This window comes from Maniola hyperantus, chromosome 6, assembly GCF_902806685.2.
Source record: "Maniola hyperantus chromosome 6, iAphHyp1.2, whole genome shotgun sequence".
Lineage (NCBI taxonomy): Eukaryota > Metazoa > Arthropoda > Insecta > Lepidoptera > Nymphalidae > Maniola > Maniola hyperantus.
In genome coordinates this window covers 13795502-13812252 of record NC_048541.1, presented here as the reverse complement: position 1 = coordinate 13812252, position 16751 = coordinate 13795502, and the positions used below count along the sequence as shown (strand labels likewise).

Genomic DNA, 16751 nt, shown 5'->3' with positions numbered 1-16751 from the left:
AAAGGGATCCCATCCCACCTTCAAGATCCGCCATAATTAGCTTGAGTCATGACGTCATTACTCAGTGTCAATTAATATGTATAGGGTGGCCTCTTGCCAGATAAGAAGGTAGATACTTTGATTGATTTACCGAGATAATTATATTGAGCTACCCTTATTACCGTTTACTTATTAATTAATGATGATAGCCGATTTGGCGGCTATTAAATTAATAGCAACCGATTAATGACTAATTTATTTACCAACAGGTTTTCACTTCAATTCACTATTACTGGATTCCTATTTTAATAAAAAGTAAAGAAACCTGTTGAATCTAAATGTGAATTGCAATAATTAATTGAAAGCTATAGCGACCCATGTAGTCCGTTAATTTTTTCTTTTGTAAGAATTGATGTCAAATGCTTTTTAGACAGCATAATATTGCACTTATTAATTTTTATTTTTATTTTTTATTTTTTTATTTTTTAAAGAATATTAGCCATTTTAATCATGACTAGCATTCCACTTTTCCCCTCCAACTAAGCGTAAAGCTTGTGCAACAATAGTGCAACGGGTGGGGTTCGAACCGTCGACCTTTCGGATTTCAGTCTACTTTTATAACCGTTGAGCTATTGAGGCTTGAGATTGCGACTCTTATTTTAACATAGAAGTCACTCGCGTATCCAAACTGTACGATTGCTAAGCTATGGTAGTATTTTATTTACCAAAGCTATTTTAGTTTGTGTAAATCAGTTCCACATTTTTAGCTGTTCGAAAGAGCTGCGGCAGAGACGTGAATGACTGTTTTTCTGTTCCCAACTTTCCATTACAAATTGTAAAATCTACTTATGCTTTGAAAACGGAATTACAGTTAAAGCAAAAACACTTTGGAAATTTTACCGACCATGAAAGTACTTCTGAAAAGTTATTCCGAAAAGCAAAATGCAACCGCAAAGTAAGCGACAAAACAAGGGGAAATAAAACTTTTTATGTGTTCAGTTTTTGTTCTGAATATTACCGGAGCAAAAGATGTTTGCTTAGCATGAAAAATATGCTTGTTGTACGAACATTTTATACTATCCGATCCGATATCGGGGTGTGTAAAATGTATACATTTTTACAATATACCTTTTACATTGTTCGCTCTAACGATAGTGCATAATCATCATCATCATCAACAATCGATAGATGTCTACAGCTGGACATTTTAGGGACATCTCTTGTAGGGACTTCCACACGCCTTGTGGCATCCTGCGACGCGTTTGATGTCGTCCGTCCACCTAGTGGGGGACAACGCTGCGCATTCTGATGATGATGCATAAACTTTCTTAATGTACGAACAGATTTCTTCTTTGATAGAGTTCAGATCAACGTAATATCGTGTTATCCAGTATAAAATCTACAGGTAGCTTAGATTTCCAATTTTATTTTGCCTCAATTATCTATTATCTTATTTTTTTAAATATGGATCGACGGTTATATATCAGCCATATTACCAGCATTGGTGTCGTTTAAAAACATACAATACCTTACTCATTAGGTATGATTGTTCTAGTATCCCGCAAAGCTTTAGCCATAGAGTTATTGAAACTAATAAGTGGATAACTATGTTTAAAGAATACGAATATTTTTTCAAACTCTTAGCATTAATTCTAACCCGTATATTTATTCCGGCCTCGCCCCACGAATATTACGGTTGGCTGAAAGTAAAGGCGTTGCCGTCGCTATGAAAACGGCAATTTGGCTTAAATTCAAGTGTCAATTTCAGAGCTTAATCGAGTTGTGATGAGAATGTTATTCTTATACTGCAATAACCCGTTTATATACGACGAATACAATCCGTTTTAGGGGGTTAATGCGATATTTTGTAATTTACTGTTAGCGCGATTGTGAAAGCCGTTCATTCAGTGTTCCTAGTTGGAATACGTTGATTATAACCAAATATTCACAAAATTTTACATTAATTAAGTAGCGCACAAATTGTTTAGTAATGATTTCCGAACTAAACGACCACATTCATAAATTCTATTCATAACAATTGTAGTTTGTAGGCATGTACAAGTAGTTTTGTACATCCATACTTCCGCCATACTTTTTTATGTTATAAAATGTGAAGTTTGTCTGTCTGTTGGTCTGCTAGTTTTTCGCGGCCCATCTGTTCACCCGATTTTGATAAAATTTGGTACAGAGTTAGGTTAAATCCCGGGGACGGGTTTAGGCTCTTATCCCGGAAAAATAACATGTTCCCACGGGAAAATAGAAAATTCACAATATCATCAACCGATAGACGTCAACTGCTGGAGATAGGTATCTTGTAGGGACTTCCACACGCCACGGTCTTGCTCCGCCTGAATCCAGCGGATCTCTGCGACTCGTCTTATATCGTCCGTCCACCTAATTGGGGTCTTCCTACGCTCCGCCTTTTGGTGCGAGGTTGCCATTCCAGCACCTTGGGGCCCCAACGTCTATCGGTTTTATTTTTTTATTTTTTTTATTTTATTTTTATTGAAAAGGTTGTTTATTGAAATGTGCCCTGTTTATTGCCACTAACTGGGTATTTGCATACTTTTGAATTTGATAAATATTATTACTTTATTATAAACAAGGATAAAAATAATTACGTACACTGAAAAAATAATTAAAATCCAACAAAGATTTACAAAGTTACAGGCATTTTAATTTTGGAGTGGGAGGGTCTTTTATCCCTTTCTCGCAAAACGAAAATTTGTATGAAACCGCACGAAGCTACTATGGCATTAGTAGGTGTGACGTCAAACTGCTGTATCGCTATCTCTGTCTAATCAGAAATATTTAAATGCTTATAACTTTTTTGTTATTTGATCAATTTAATTAGTTTTTTCAGTTTACGTCATTATTTTCGTCGTCGCAACGGAGCAACGGATTTGACGTGATTTTTTGCATGGGTATAGTTTAAGACCTGAAAAGTGACATAGGCTACTATTTATCCCGGAAAATGAAAGAGTTCCCATGGGATTTTTAAAAAACCTAATTACACGCGGATGAAGACAGGTTGCGGGCATCAGCTAGTTCACAGTAAATTGAGTATATTTTCAGCGAAATTTATTTTTTAGCTCGCTGAAAGTGTTTCTATTGTTCACAGAAGCGCAGGAAGCGTGGGAGGTGAATTGGGCGGTCGGTGGAGTGCTCGGCGCCGCGCTAACGGTTGCCATAATCTTGTGCCTGGCCTTAGTCGCCACGAGGCTACGACCCAGGTCTCGGGATTATGAAGGTATTTATATAAAACTTAAATTTTTTTTTACAAAAAAAATAAAAACCGACTTCTATACACAAACACTAAAAATTGAAAAATAATTTAATTTATTACCGAATATATTATGTATACAAGAGTTAATATAGTTCCATAATAAAACTTTTTGGTGCCGGTGCCAATTAGCTTTAGCTGCGCGAATCGTCTAGACTTCATATTTTTATGAGACTCCACAATGGCACCTTATTGGCACCGACCCCAAAAAATATTATTATCGAACTATATTAACTCTTGTATACATAAATATATTCGGTAATATATTAAATTATTTTTCAATTTTTAGTGTTTGTGTATCGAAGTCGGTTTTTATTTTTTTTGTAAAAAAAATTTATTTCACAATTTTTAGTGGCCCCATGGAATTATGCTATGACTGGTTGAAAATCTACTGTTTACTAAGCTATTACACTGATCGCGAGCAATTTACTCTTATCCGTTGAGGAGTTCCAGTATCTATCTTCGAAGATGTTCATCAGATCTTCACCAAATTTAAATGGGACCAACTTTCAAACAAAAAAAGAATTTTCAAAATCGGTCCAGGCGTCTTCGAGTAATCGGGGAACATACATAAAAAAAAAAAAAAAAGATTCCGATGAATTGAGAACCTCCTCCTTTTTTTGAAGTCGGTTAATAACGCTAAGCCAATCGCTCGGAGTTGCTCCCAGAGAAACGAAACAATTATTATTGACTTTAAAAAAATCTTTAACTCATCATTACGTCATTTACGTTTATATTATTGTGTAGGTACCTGCTGAATTCTATTCCATGTATTAATCAATGTACTTACCTACAGTACGCAGCCGAAAGTAATGTACATCGAGCTTTAGAAGGAGATAGCAAATTTGTAGAGCACCGTCTCTGTCGTTGAGTCCGACAAAACGTCATATAGGTATGAGTGACAGAGACAACGCTCTACAATGCCGAAATGTCAGTCTAAAGGCTGATGTACATTACTTTCGGCCGCGTACTGTACTTACTGCTTGATGCGAATTTTACTTCTTTTTCTTTTTTTTTTTTTAAAGAATATTAGCCATGTTTAATGACTAATATTCCTCTTTCCTCTCCAATTAAGCGTCAGGCTCAAGCTAGGAGTAGGTACGACAATAGTGCAACGGGCGGGGTTTGAACCGTCGACCTTTCGGTTTTCAGTCCACTCCTATACCAGTTGAGCTATTGAGGCTCTCAACTTGTTTCTTAGAAATAATAAAATTGCTCGAGGAAACAGAATAAAAAATGATCAAGAGAAAAGTTCGTAATACGATACTTATTTACAGTGACAATGCAATCAACGAAGAACCAGAAGGCTTCCTTACAGAAGCGATGCTCTCCGGACGACCGTAATCCCGACCTCATTCCCCTTAGCAAAGGTAATTTTTTCTTCTTATAAATTGTACTTCTGCGTTTTTAAACCTCTCTATCTGTCGGACTATGTTAATAAACTCATAGCTAGAACCCAGAGCCGTAAGGCGAGTGAAAAATATCAAATGTAAAAAGTTTTTGCTTATGTCAAAATGTCATGTGTGGGTTAAGGAACTTTGTGAACTTTGTTAATTAATGAAATAAAACGAATAGAAACATCTCAATTGTGTATTTAATAACAGTATCGTAATATAAAAGTGATATAGTGCTACGCGAAACGTTCATGGTCCTAAATCGAACCGAATTCTTTGTGAAACAAACATCGGAATTCTGAAGAAAGTAAAAATTACGCTAAAGTGAGGTTACAATGGATCTTGTTCAAGTCCAGGAAGAGTTAAGGTCACAAATAGACAAACTAAGAACAAATTACAAAAAGTGTTCAAAGGAAAGATTAACTCGTCAGTACATTGAAACTAGATTGCAAGCTTTAGAGTCTAAATATAATAATTTTACCAAAAATCATGTGGAGTTGATTAGAAATAGAAGCGCTGTAACAAATGATTACTTCAGCCAGGATGTATTTGGAAATTTAGAGGAGTTTTATTTAGAATTTAAGACAGAATTAAAGGAAAAGCTTGAGAGTTTTACTGTGAGACGACAAAATGATAGTTCTTTCAATAGTAGTAGTGCCAATGGAGAAAATCATAGTATAAAATTACCTAAAATAACTTTGCCCACCTTTTCTGGGAAATATATGGAATGGCCTACGTTTCATGATCTTTTTGAGTCCCTTATTCATGAAAATTCATCATTAACTGACGTAGAGAGGTTACATTACTTGAAAACACACCTTTCTAATGAAGCGGAACAACTACTGCGGCATATACCCATTACAGCGAGCAACTATGAACAATGTTGGACACTACTAAAATCAAGATATAACAATAAGCGATACATAGCTAATAGCATATTAACTAGATTAGTGGGACAAAAGGCATGCTCAACGGAATCCTCACACGGGGTGAAGCAAATACTAGATACAACGAGCGACTGTCTTAATGCACTTTCAAATATTGGAGTGGATGTTTCTTCTTGGGATATACTTATCATTCATCTCACTGCGCTAAAGTTAGACACTGAATCTAGAAAACAATGGGAACAGAAAATTAGTAATCATTCAGATGTTTTACCTACACTTGTGGAATTCAAATCATTTCTGGAGTCTAGATTCAGAGCGCTTGAGTTTTTAGAGCCAGTGAGAAGGGAGAACACCAAAGAGAAGGTTGAGAAACCAAAGGCATTTACGGTTACAGCTACACAATGCCCCTTCTGCTTAGAAAATCATTTATTGTATCAGTGCAAGGAATTTAGTAAGACGGGTTACACAGCACGGCGGGAATTTGTGGAAAAGAAGAGGCTTTGTTTCAATTGTTTGGGGGATAATCACCCGGTTTATCGGTGCAGAAGAAACACAGTTTGTAAGCGGTGCTCCCGTCGACATCACTCGCTTTTACACCCTGAAGGGACTACGAGCTGTGCCACTAAGGCTGCAAGCACGAGTGGCGGGCTCGAGGCAGTGCCACAAGATGTTTCTATGGAACAAAGTGATACAAAGGGAAGTGAGCAGGACATTACTAAAATCGCTACACATTTTGCTAACAATTCAAACTGTTTAACTGGCCATGTAATGCTGGCTACGGCTTTAATTAAGGTTGATTGTCGTAGAAGTAGTTATACACTTAGGGCGTTACTGGATCAGGGTTCTCAGGCCTCATTCATTTCAGAGCATGCGGTACAATTATTGGGGCTCCGAAAACAACCTGTCAAGGGTTTAGTTTCAGGTCTGGGGGGAGATCAACTTAGTATGGAAATCAAATATATGGTTACTTTTAAAATACAGTCTATTCATAACTCATGTAATTTTAATATTCAAGCTTATGTTTTAACAAAATTGTCATCCACATTACCTGCATACCAGATTAAAATTACTGATTGGCCTGAAATGTTACACTTACCATTAGCTGATCCGGACTACGGAAAGCCTCAAGGAATAGATGTGTTGTTGGGGGCAGAGATTTACGGTCAAATTCTAGTTGATGGTTTGAGGAGGAATCCAGAGGGCACCTTGACTGCTCAAAATACATTGTTCGGTTGGATTCTATCTGGTCGTGTGTTAGACTCACCAGATAATTGCTTCAATAATATTATCAGTATGCACATTCAAGATGACTCTATTAATACATTACTTCGTAGGTTCTGGGAGCTCGAGACTGAGGTACCGAAGGAGCTGATGTCGAAAGAAGATGAGATGTGTGAAGCGTATTACAGTTCAAGAACTACTAGGGATGGCAGTGGTCGTTACTGTGTTAAGCTACCTTTTAGGGAAGCAGATCCAAAGAGTCAGTATGGAGAATTTAAGAGTATTGCGGAGAGAAGATTAAAGTCTTTAGAGAAGAAATTTGAGAAAAATCACTTCTTGAAGGAAGAATACACTAAAGCAATGAATGATTATATAAACTCAAATCACATGGAGCGTATTACTGAAGAGGCAGAAATAGAAAAGCCTAACTGTGTTTATTTGCCTCATCATGCGGTGATTCGGAATGACAAAACTACTTCTAAGGTTAGAATAGTTTTTGACGCTGCCTGCAAGGGAATCCATGGAAAATCATTAAACGATGACTTGTTAGTGGGTCCTAGATTACAACCAGACTTGCGCCACCTCATCATGAGGTGGAGGACTCATGTTATCTGTTTCACGGCTGATGTTATCAAGATGTATCGCCAAATTTTGGTTGATAAGGCAGACACCGACTATCAGCGCTTGTTATGGCGCGAGAAACCGGACAGTGACATAGGAATCTATAGGATGTTAAGAGTCACATTCGGAGTAGCATCAGCACCGTATCTAGCGGTTAAGACTCTTCAACAAATTGCAAAAGATGAAGGTCACGCCTTTCCCCTGGCAGCTGAAATCGTAGCAAAAGACTTTTATATGGACGACTGTCTATCGGGTTGCAAAAATGATGAGGAAGCTTTGGAAATCTATCATCAGATGGTTGGTCTTTTGCGAAAGGGAGGATTTGAGCTTCAGAAATGGATGAGTAATAGCTCTAAATTAATGGAGCTTATTCATAGTAATGCGAAAATAACTAAAAGTTTCAACACAAATGATGAAGTGGTAAAAATTTTAGGTCTCTCTTGGAATGCTACTAAGGATGTTTTTCAATACACGGTAAATTTACCGAAGCAACCCAAGTCAGTAACTAAACGAGTTATTTTATCTGATATATCTCGCCTATATGATCCATTGGGTTGGATCGCTCCGGTTGTTATTCAAGCGAAGATATATATGCAGAAGCTGTGGCTGAAAGGTCTTTCATGGGATGAGGAAGTACCACGGAGTCTTTTAGATGAATGGATTAAATACAGAACCAGCTTACCTTTATTGAACAGTTTTGAAATTTCTAGATGGATTGGTGTTTGTGACTCTGCAAGCGTCGAACTTCATGGATTCTGTGACGCCTCCAATAGTGCCTATGCAGCAGTAACTTACCTGAGAGTGGTTGATGAAGCCGGTGTTCATGACGTACAGTTAGTAGCAGCACGAACCAAGGTGGCGCCGGTGAAGCAAGTTTCGACACCACGCTTGGAGCTTTGCGGTGCGGTGTTACTTGCTAAGTTACTTTCAGAAGTGTCCACGGTGCTTAATATACCCCAAGCGAAATTGTTTGCATGGACTGATTCAACAATTGTTTTGGCCTGGTTGAAAGGAGAACCAAACCGTTGGAAGACATTTGTAGCCAACAGAGTCACCGAGATTTTAAATGTACTCAACAATGATCAGTGGAGCCACGTGCAGTCTGGAGATAATCCTGCAGACATGGCTTCTCGGGGTCTTACTCCAGAAGAATTGATGAGTCAACAGCAATTTTGGATGCAGGGACCTCAGTGGCTGCGGGAGGATAGTATTCCAGTTTCTAGTAATGTTACTACAGACACTCACTTGGAAGAAAAGCAAGTTAAGTCACACATGGTAACTGCGGATACAGTTCAACCTATGGCAGTGTGGGATAAATACTCTTCATTGAAGAAGTTAATCAGAGTCATAGCGTATTGTAAAAGATTTATCTCAAAATTGAGGAATAAAAATACACAATTTTCAACTCATCTTACAGCAAGGGAACTAGACGAGGCTACCACAATGTGCATAAAGCAGTGTCAAGCAAGTGCTTTTCAAGAAGAAATAACTCAATTACTTAAAGATAAATCTGTAAAGAGATCCAGTAATACCTTTTCCTTGTGTCCCCTTTTGGACAAGGACGGAGTTATGAGAGTTAGAGGACGTATTCAACAAAGTAGGGAGGATTATGACACCAAACATCCAATCATCCTACCTTATGGACATCATATATCCAAGCTTATAGTGGCCAACGCACATGAAGAGACACTGCATGGAGGTCCACAGTTAACGTTAAATTACATTCGCTCAAAGTTTTGGATTATAAATGCTAAAGGTTTAGTACGGCAACACATTAAGAAATGTCTTAGATGCACTCGATATAGTTCCTCTCACCAACATCCTTTTATGGGAGAACTACCAAGTTCGAGAGTCCAACCAAGTCGGCCTTTTAGTAAGAGTGGTGTGGACTACGCCGGCCCTGTGAATATCAGGATGTCAAAGGGTAGAGGTTGCAAAAGTTATAAGGGATACATTTGCCTTTTTATTTGCATGTCTACAAAGGCGATTCATCTGGAGGCGGTTACAGATTTAACCAGTGAAGGTTTCCTGGCCGCATTTAGACGATTTGTGGCGCGCCGAGGAAATTGCCAGGAAGTTTGGAGCGATAATGGTACGAATTTTGTCAAAGCTGCCAAAGAGCTGCGTAAATTGTTTCAGGCAGAAGATTCCACGGTGATGAGTGAAGTTGCTGCGTCTCTAGCTAACAATGGCACGGAGTGGCATTTCATTCCCCCACGGGCTCCAAATTTTGGGGGATTATGGGAGGGAGGAGTGTGCTCCACGAAGTACCATCTAAAACGGGTTCTGGACGGAAGCACTTTGACTTTTGAAGAGTTATCTACTGTTCTGGCGCAAATTGAGGCATGCCTCAATTCTCGCCCCATGTATAGGTTGCCATCAAATCAAGCAGACTCCTCGCCCCTGACTCCAGGTCATTTCTTGATTGGTGAACCCCTACTGACCGTGCCGGATCATAAATATGAAAACTGTAAAGTCAGTAATTTAAGAAGGTGGCAGATGACACAAAAAATGGTTCAGCAGTTTTGGCGAAAGTGGTCTCAGGAGTATCTTAGTACTCTACATAATAGATATAAATGGACTAAGATTATTCCCGAGCCTAATGTAGGTGACATTGTTTTAGTGAAGGAAGATGATCTCCCTCCGTCCAAATGGTTACTTGGTAGAATAGAGTCTAAACACCCTGGTCCAGATCAAATAACTAGAGTAGTAACTTTGAAGTGTAAAGGATCTAAATTTAAAAGACCTGTTTCAAAATTGTGCGTTTTGCCAGTAACAGACTAACTAAAATGAATTGTATTGTGATTGCTTGTGAAGGTTCATTGTGTTTTCATTCAATTTAGTTAAAGTTTCATGTTTTTAGATTTATCTATGTATTTTGTTGTTTTCTTATCTTCTCTTATGTATCTGATGATGAATTTAAGGACACCTTAGGTGTCCTTGGTGGGCGGCATGTCGGACTATGTTAATAAACTCATAGCTAGAACCCAGAGCCGTAAGGCGAGTGAAAAATATCAAATGTAAAAAGTTTTTGCTTATGTCAAAATGTCATGTGTGGGTTAAGGAACTTTGTGAACTTTGTTAATTAATGAAATAAAACGAATAGAAACATCTCAATTGTGTATTTAATAACAGTATCGTAATATAAAAGTGATATAGTGCTACGCGAAACGTTCACTATCAGTAACCTTATTATAAATGCGAAAGTGTGTTTGTTTATTGGTTTGTCCTTCAATCACGTCGCAACGGAGCAACGGATCGACTTAATTTTTTGCATGAGTATAGTTTAAGACCAGGAGAGTGACATATGCTACTTTTTATCCCACGAATTCAAAGAGTTCCCACGGGATTTTTAAAAAACCTAAATCCGCGCGGACGAAGTCGCGGGCATCAGCTAGTTTTTAATAATTGTCTTCGTTGTAAGTATAAACAATAATATATGACAGCAATCAAGGAATTTCGTCCCATAAAATTCTATACTCTTCGAGGAAAGCTGGAAGAAAATATTTAGAAAATATTTAACCACTTCAGTTAGTCATAAGTTGACTTAATGTATTATGTTTACCTATGCTTTATAATGTAACTTTTATTTTATTGTATATTTTAATTGTGTATTATTTTATGTCTGACAATAAAAAAACTGTTATTACTATTATTTTAGATGCGATAAAAGATGCGGTGCAAAGGAAGATTTCCGATTTTATCCGCCCACCCCTCGCAATAAGCGTTAATTTTTTTGCGTTCTTGGTTACTTCCCTACAGATATTTCTACTATTTCTTATGGGCGTGATCTATTGGCATATTCCTGTGACTATTCAAACTGAAGACTATGTGAAGTTGGTTCCCCTGTAATGATACGACCGTATATCTATCATTTAGTATTGTCAGGAAAAGGACGAAAAAACGTAATTGACTTCTCCATTTTAAATGATAGATTTATCGTTTAACTTGAAAAACACTCAACGCTCTGTGCCACTTGTTCATGACAGAGGGATCTTCTTACAAAACGTCGATGCTTTGACGTCACTGGCAGGCGTCAAATGTTCTTACATTTGACGCAAATTAGGGCTACATTAAAATACATATAGCAATATTTTTGTATGATTTCACGAAATTTGATATATCGTCGATTCAGGATCAAAGTCAAACCAAGAGTTCCCTCACTCTAGTTCACTCTGTCTGTGCTCAAATTCTTATTCGATCTAAACTAGGTTAGTATACTGCATACTCGAGATAGGTAGAATAGATAGATATTACCTACGAGACCTACCAGACTACCAGATGTCTCAAGTATGTATACCTTTGCTTGCTCGATTACATTTCGAAGAAATTGATTTGTAGTTTGTAAGACAACATTTCACATTGAGTTCACGGCTCATTTACTTTTATACAGCCCGTTTCTAAACGGTCCACTTGTGAAGATAAGATCATATCATTAGGCGTAATGGAAACTCAAATGAGTGCGTCCTTACATGAGAATCCCGGCGGCTTTCTTTCGCTATCATGGACAGCCCATTTACTTTTGTTAAGCCTTTGCCTATTTAATGCTTACGTGCCTTATTCTATACCAAGGAATAGGTGATTAGAAAGGTTAGAAAATGAATGAAATACGTATTTATTAGTTCAAAGTGATGATTAGCATTTTTCTGCCTTATTGAGGGTAATTTTTTGTATAGTTAGTTGTATCAAAACTTGTGACAATTTTTTTAATCATCTCTCTATATAAAAATGAATCTCTAAATGTGTTGCTGATCACAAATCTCGAGAACAGCAGAACCGATTTCGCTAATTCCTTTTTTATAATATTCCTTCAAGTACGAGGATGGTTCTTATGGAGAGAAAAATTAAAATAAAATTATAAGTATTAAAAAAAAAAAATTAAAGAAAGAAGAATTATTTATAGTAATGGACATATTATAGCCCATTTATGTTTGTTAAGCCTTTGTCAAGAAACGTACGTGGACGAAATCCCGGCCATCGTCTGGTAGGTAATATTAATAATTTCTTTACCTATATATAAAAGAAAAAGCTGACTGACTGACTGACTGATCTATCAACGCACAGCTCAAAGTACTGGACGGAACGGCTAAAATTTGGCATGCAGATAGCTATTATGACGTAGATATCCGATAAGAAAGGATTTTTGAAAATTCAACCCCTAAGGAGCTATTGAAATTTGTGTAGTCCACGCAGAAGTCGCGGGGATAAGCTAGTCAAGTATAAAATAATAACAAAATATTTAATACTGCATTTACACGACAAGTAGTGGGTGTCATTTTAATTTGGCGCGACGTGAATGACACTAAAATTAAATTACATACGCGAATATTGCTTTCACACAAGTATTCATTATTATGTAATTTAATTATTTCGAGTATATTAAAATATTCTTGTTATTATGTGTTTGAAATTCACTTTATTCACTACTAGATGATGCCCGCGACTTCATCCGCGTGGGTTCAGGTCTTTTAAAATCCCATGGGAAATCTTTGGTTTTCCAGGATAAAAAGTAGCCTATATCCTTCCCCGGGATGCAAGCTATCTCTGTACCAAATTTTGTCAAAATCAGTTGAATGGATGGGCTGTGAAAAACTAGCAGACAGACAGACAGACATACATACTTTTGCATTTATAATAGGTATTATGTAGGTAGGTAGGTATGGAAACGAAACTTTCAGAGTTTAGTTTTTTTTACACGTAGGTAGTGACCTATATTTTTTGAAATGACAAAGTTATTTAAGGTTTAATTTAGGTCATAAAGTTGATTCATGTATCGAAACGTAGAAAGGTGTTAGTTAGGTATGAACTATAATAAACTATGTCTTTAAAAATTCTAAACTATTCTAGAAAATTTGTTACGAGCAAAATACCTGTGGCGATATCACATTTTCCACTGTGGAGCAGACTGTGGAATATTTCAAAATCTCATTTGTTTTACAAACGAATGCAATTAATTATGCCTTCCGCACGGTACAGCTTACTTACAATGTTGCGAAATGATCCTACTGAAAAACCTGTAGTTTTCTTTACTTAAACACACTAATATTATAAATGCGAAAGTGTGTCTGTCTGTCTGTCTTTCTGCTAGCTTTTTACGCCCCTATTCAACCGATTTTAGTGAAATTTAAGTACAGTACATTTAAATACAGAGATAGCTTGCATCCTGGGGAAGGATGTAGGCTATTTTTTATCCCGGAAAATCAAAGAATTCCTACGGGATTTTAAAAACCTAAATCTACGCGGACGAAGTTTCGGGCATTATCTAGTAGTTTATAAATGACTAGCTGATGCCTGCGACTTCGTGGTACGTGGATTTAGGTTTGAAAAATCCCGTGGGAAAAATCTCTTGGATTTTCCGGGATAAAACGTTCTAGTTTAGATTAAAGCTTTATTAATTTTCCATGATACGCATGATACGATATTAAAACCTTTAGAAAATAAATCGGCTTTAATATTTCGATACATTCTTTACGCCAGATTTATTCGCGTTTACCCCATGAGAGTATTTTGTTAACCGATCGAACTTCTCCCCGGGGCACGCCATTAGATGAATAATTACCTCAGCCGCTATAACCAGTCACGACACAGGGCAATTTAAAAGTTCCTTCCGCGGTAATTCAAGGAAATGCCTGTTTATATTTCGTTTTTTAATTAATTTATTAGCTGACCGCGTTGCATGGTCGACGACACGGCTCGACGTAATAAAACTGTTTGTGGGGCAAATGAAAATGCTATTTTCTTGGTTAACTACCATTCTGTATACCTAAAAGTATTACCGACAAAGCAAAAGTAAAAATTCATATAAGTAACCTTACTTCCCCACTCAGAGTAGCTTAATCGTTACTTAAGTTTTAGTTACAACGAGACAGAGCTATATCTCTCACGTAAATCTGTCTCATTTTATCTCAATCTTAAGTAACGATTAGCTACTCTGAGTGCGGCTGTTAGTCCATTCCATTAGGATGACAAAATGGTAAGAATTTTCAAAACGAAGTGGTCAAGAAGATTGTAATAAAATTCATATTTTGGTCTACCACGTATGCAATAGTGATTTTCTCTCTTTGTATGTCAAAATATTTTGTTCTAGATAATGCCCGCCACTACATCCGCATGGATTTAGGTTTTTAAACACCCGCAGGAGCTCTTCTTTCTTCTATTCTTCTCTTTCTTCTTTCTTCTTTTTTTGTTCTTGGATATAAAAAACCTGTACCCGTCTAAAGAATTAATGCTTATGACGGTCTCAAGTGAAAACACGCCAGTTAGTATTGAATGCAGGTGCAGTTAATATTGCATACAAGAAGGTCTATACCATTGTTATAAAACCAAGCATAGACAAAATCTCACAGTAGTCAGTACTAAAACAGTTTGACACTAAAGAAAGACGAATTATCAAAGTTCTGGCATCCACAGTTACTTAGTATAACACTCGAATAGCGTGATTCAGATTTATTGAATCTAGTTTTACAAGTATCCTCCTGTGATGTGACGACTTTCCAAACTAACTCGTAGTTTCATAAGCAGCCCTGGCATGCATTGTTATAAATTCTAAGAACATTCAACCTTACTTGAAACTGTATCGTGACTACGAAATTGGAAACCATTGATTTTAATATCATCAAGTACAATACGCTATAGTTTGAAATGCCAATCGGGGTGGGGATGCCCCCCACACCCGCACAACCCCCGCGCTAACACAGTGCGGGCGAGCACGGGAGACATGCGGGTATGCGGGGCGTCCCCCCACTTCTAACTCCGATTGCTATCTTGACGTGTCGCGAACTATAAGTTTACAGGGAATTATTGGTTTAAAAGGAATAATATTTTCTCTCTCAAATTACTTACTTAAGTTTCATTAAATACTTGCAAAACTATAATGATACTTATGCTTGATTGTTATATCTTAAGTAAGTAAGTTTGTTCAAGTACCTACTTCATCATTATCAACATGATCAACCCATCACCAGCTCACTACAGAGCACGGGTCTCCTCTCAGAGTGAGAGGGGTTTTGACCATAGTCTACCACGCTGGCCATGTGCGGATTGGTAGACTTCACACACCTTTGAGAACATTATGTAGAACTCTTAGGCATGCAGGTTTCCTCACGATGCCGCGATGTTTTCCTTCACCGTTAAAGCAAGTGATATTTAATTAATTAAAACGCACATAACTCCGAAAAGTTAGAGGTGCGTGCCCGGGATCGAACCTCCGACCTCCGATTAGAAGGCGGACGTCTAACCACTAGGCTGTCACAGCTTAGTTCCTACTTACAAGTTATAAAATAAGGAACTATGCAGGATAACAGTGAATTATTTTTAGATCAAGGAAACTGTGTAGTGTAGTTCACTTTGAACAGGTTCTTTTCTTTTACAAGTTTCACAAATGCAAAACATTGATGACACTTATGTTTGTTTGTTATATTGGAGTTTGTACAAGTAGATACAATATACAAACTATTCAAATAACAAGGATAATTTATTCCTTATTCCATCCCAAGAATTATACTTTTGAGATTTGTTTTCCAAACAACGCTGAGCTTTCAGCTTGAAAGCGCTGTTTTAATTTAATAGTAGTAGTATTAGATGAAAAAGCAAGATGTTTTTTTATTAATATTCTGCTCTGTATTAAGTTTGAATAAATATTGTTGAAACCTTGTAACTAAGTATCAGCTTTAAAGCAAAGTAGCTAATAAATATTTACGGACTCTTCCGTTGCCAAAGGAGTTTTATTTAAATCGAAAATTTTATAGTATAACTAGATGATGCCCGCGACTTCGTCCGCGTGGATTTAGGTTTTTGAAAATCCTGTGGGAACTTCAATTTTCAGGGATAAAAAGTAGCCTATGTCCTTCCCCGGGATGCAAGCTATCCCTGTACCAAATTTCGTCAAAATCGGCTAAACGGTTGAGCCGTGAAAAGCTAGCACACAGACAGACAGACACACTTTCGCATTTATAATATTAGTATGGATATTTGAATGTTACGTAGGCCACAGTATATACTACGTAACATTCAAAATACAGGTAGGCAGTGGCGTGCAACTCATAGAGGCATAAAAGCGCTGCATACCCAAGAAAGAGTTAACTCAGTTGAAATTGCTCAATGCTCATTATCCTTTGGTTTGCTTACCTAACTAATGCTTACCCTGGCTTTAAACCATATGCACGCCACTGCAGGTAGGTACATATATAACAGTAGGTACTACGTATCTAAGCATCCGTTAGTCGACGTCCTCCTCTCAATGCTAAACATGCAGAAAAAAACAACTACCTAACTTGTATCTGAATAAAAAAATAGATATACCCAATATTGATGTGTCTGACAATTAATCTAGATTTTTCATGCAAACACCAATCCTCACGTTCAATG

General features: G+C 37.2%; 1 protein-coding gene across 1 annotated transcript in view; it reads left to right on the top strand.

The window, feature by feature from the left end:
• Positions 1 to 16751, top strand: part of LOC117983240 (uncharacterized) — a 193445-nt gene that overhangs the window by 169653 nt on the left and 7041 nt on the right. The window contains exons 11-12 of the mRNA XM_034969729.2: positions 3101 to 3229; positions 4540 to 4632. Coding sequence (XP_034825620.1) covers positions 3101 to 3229; positions 4540 to 4632 — 222 coding nt within the window. The remainder of the gene's footprint in view (positions 1 to 3100; positions 3230 to 4539; positions 4633 to 16751) is intronic.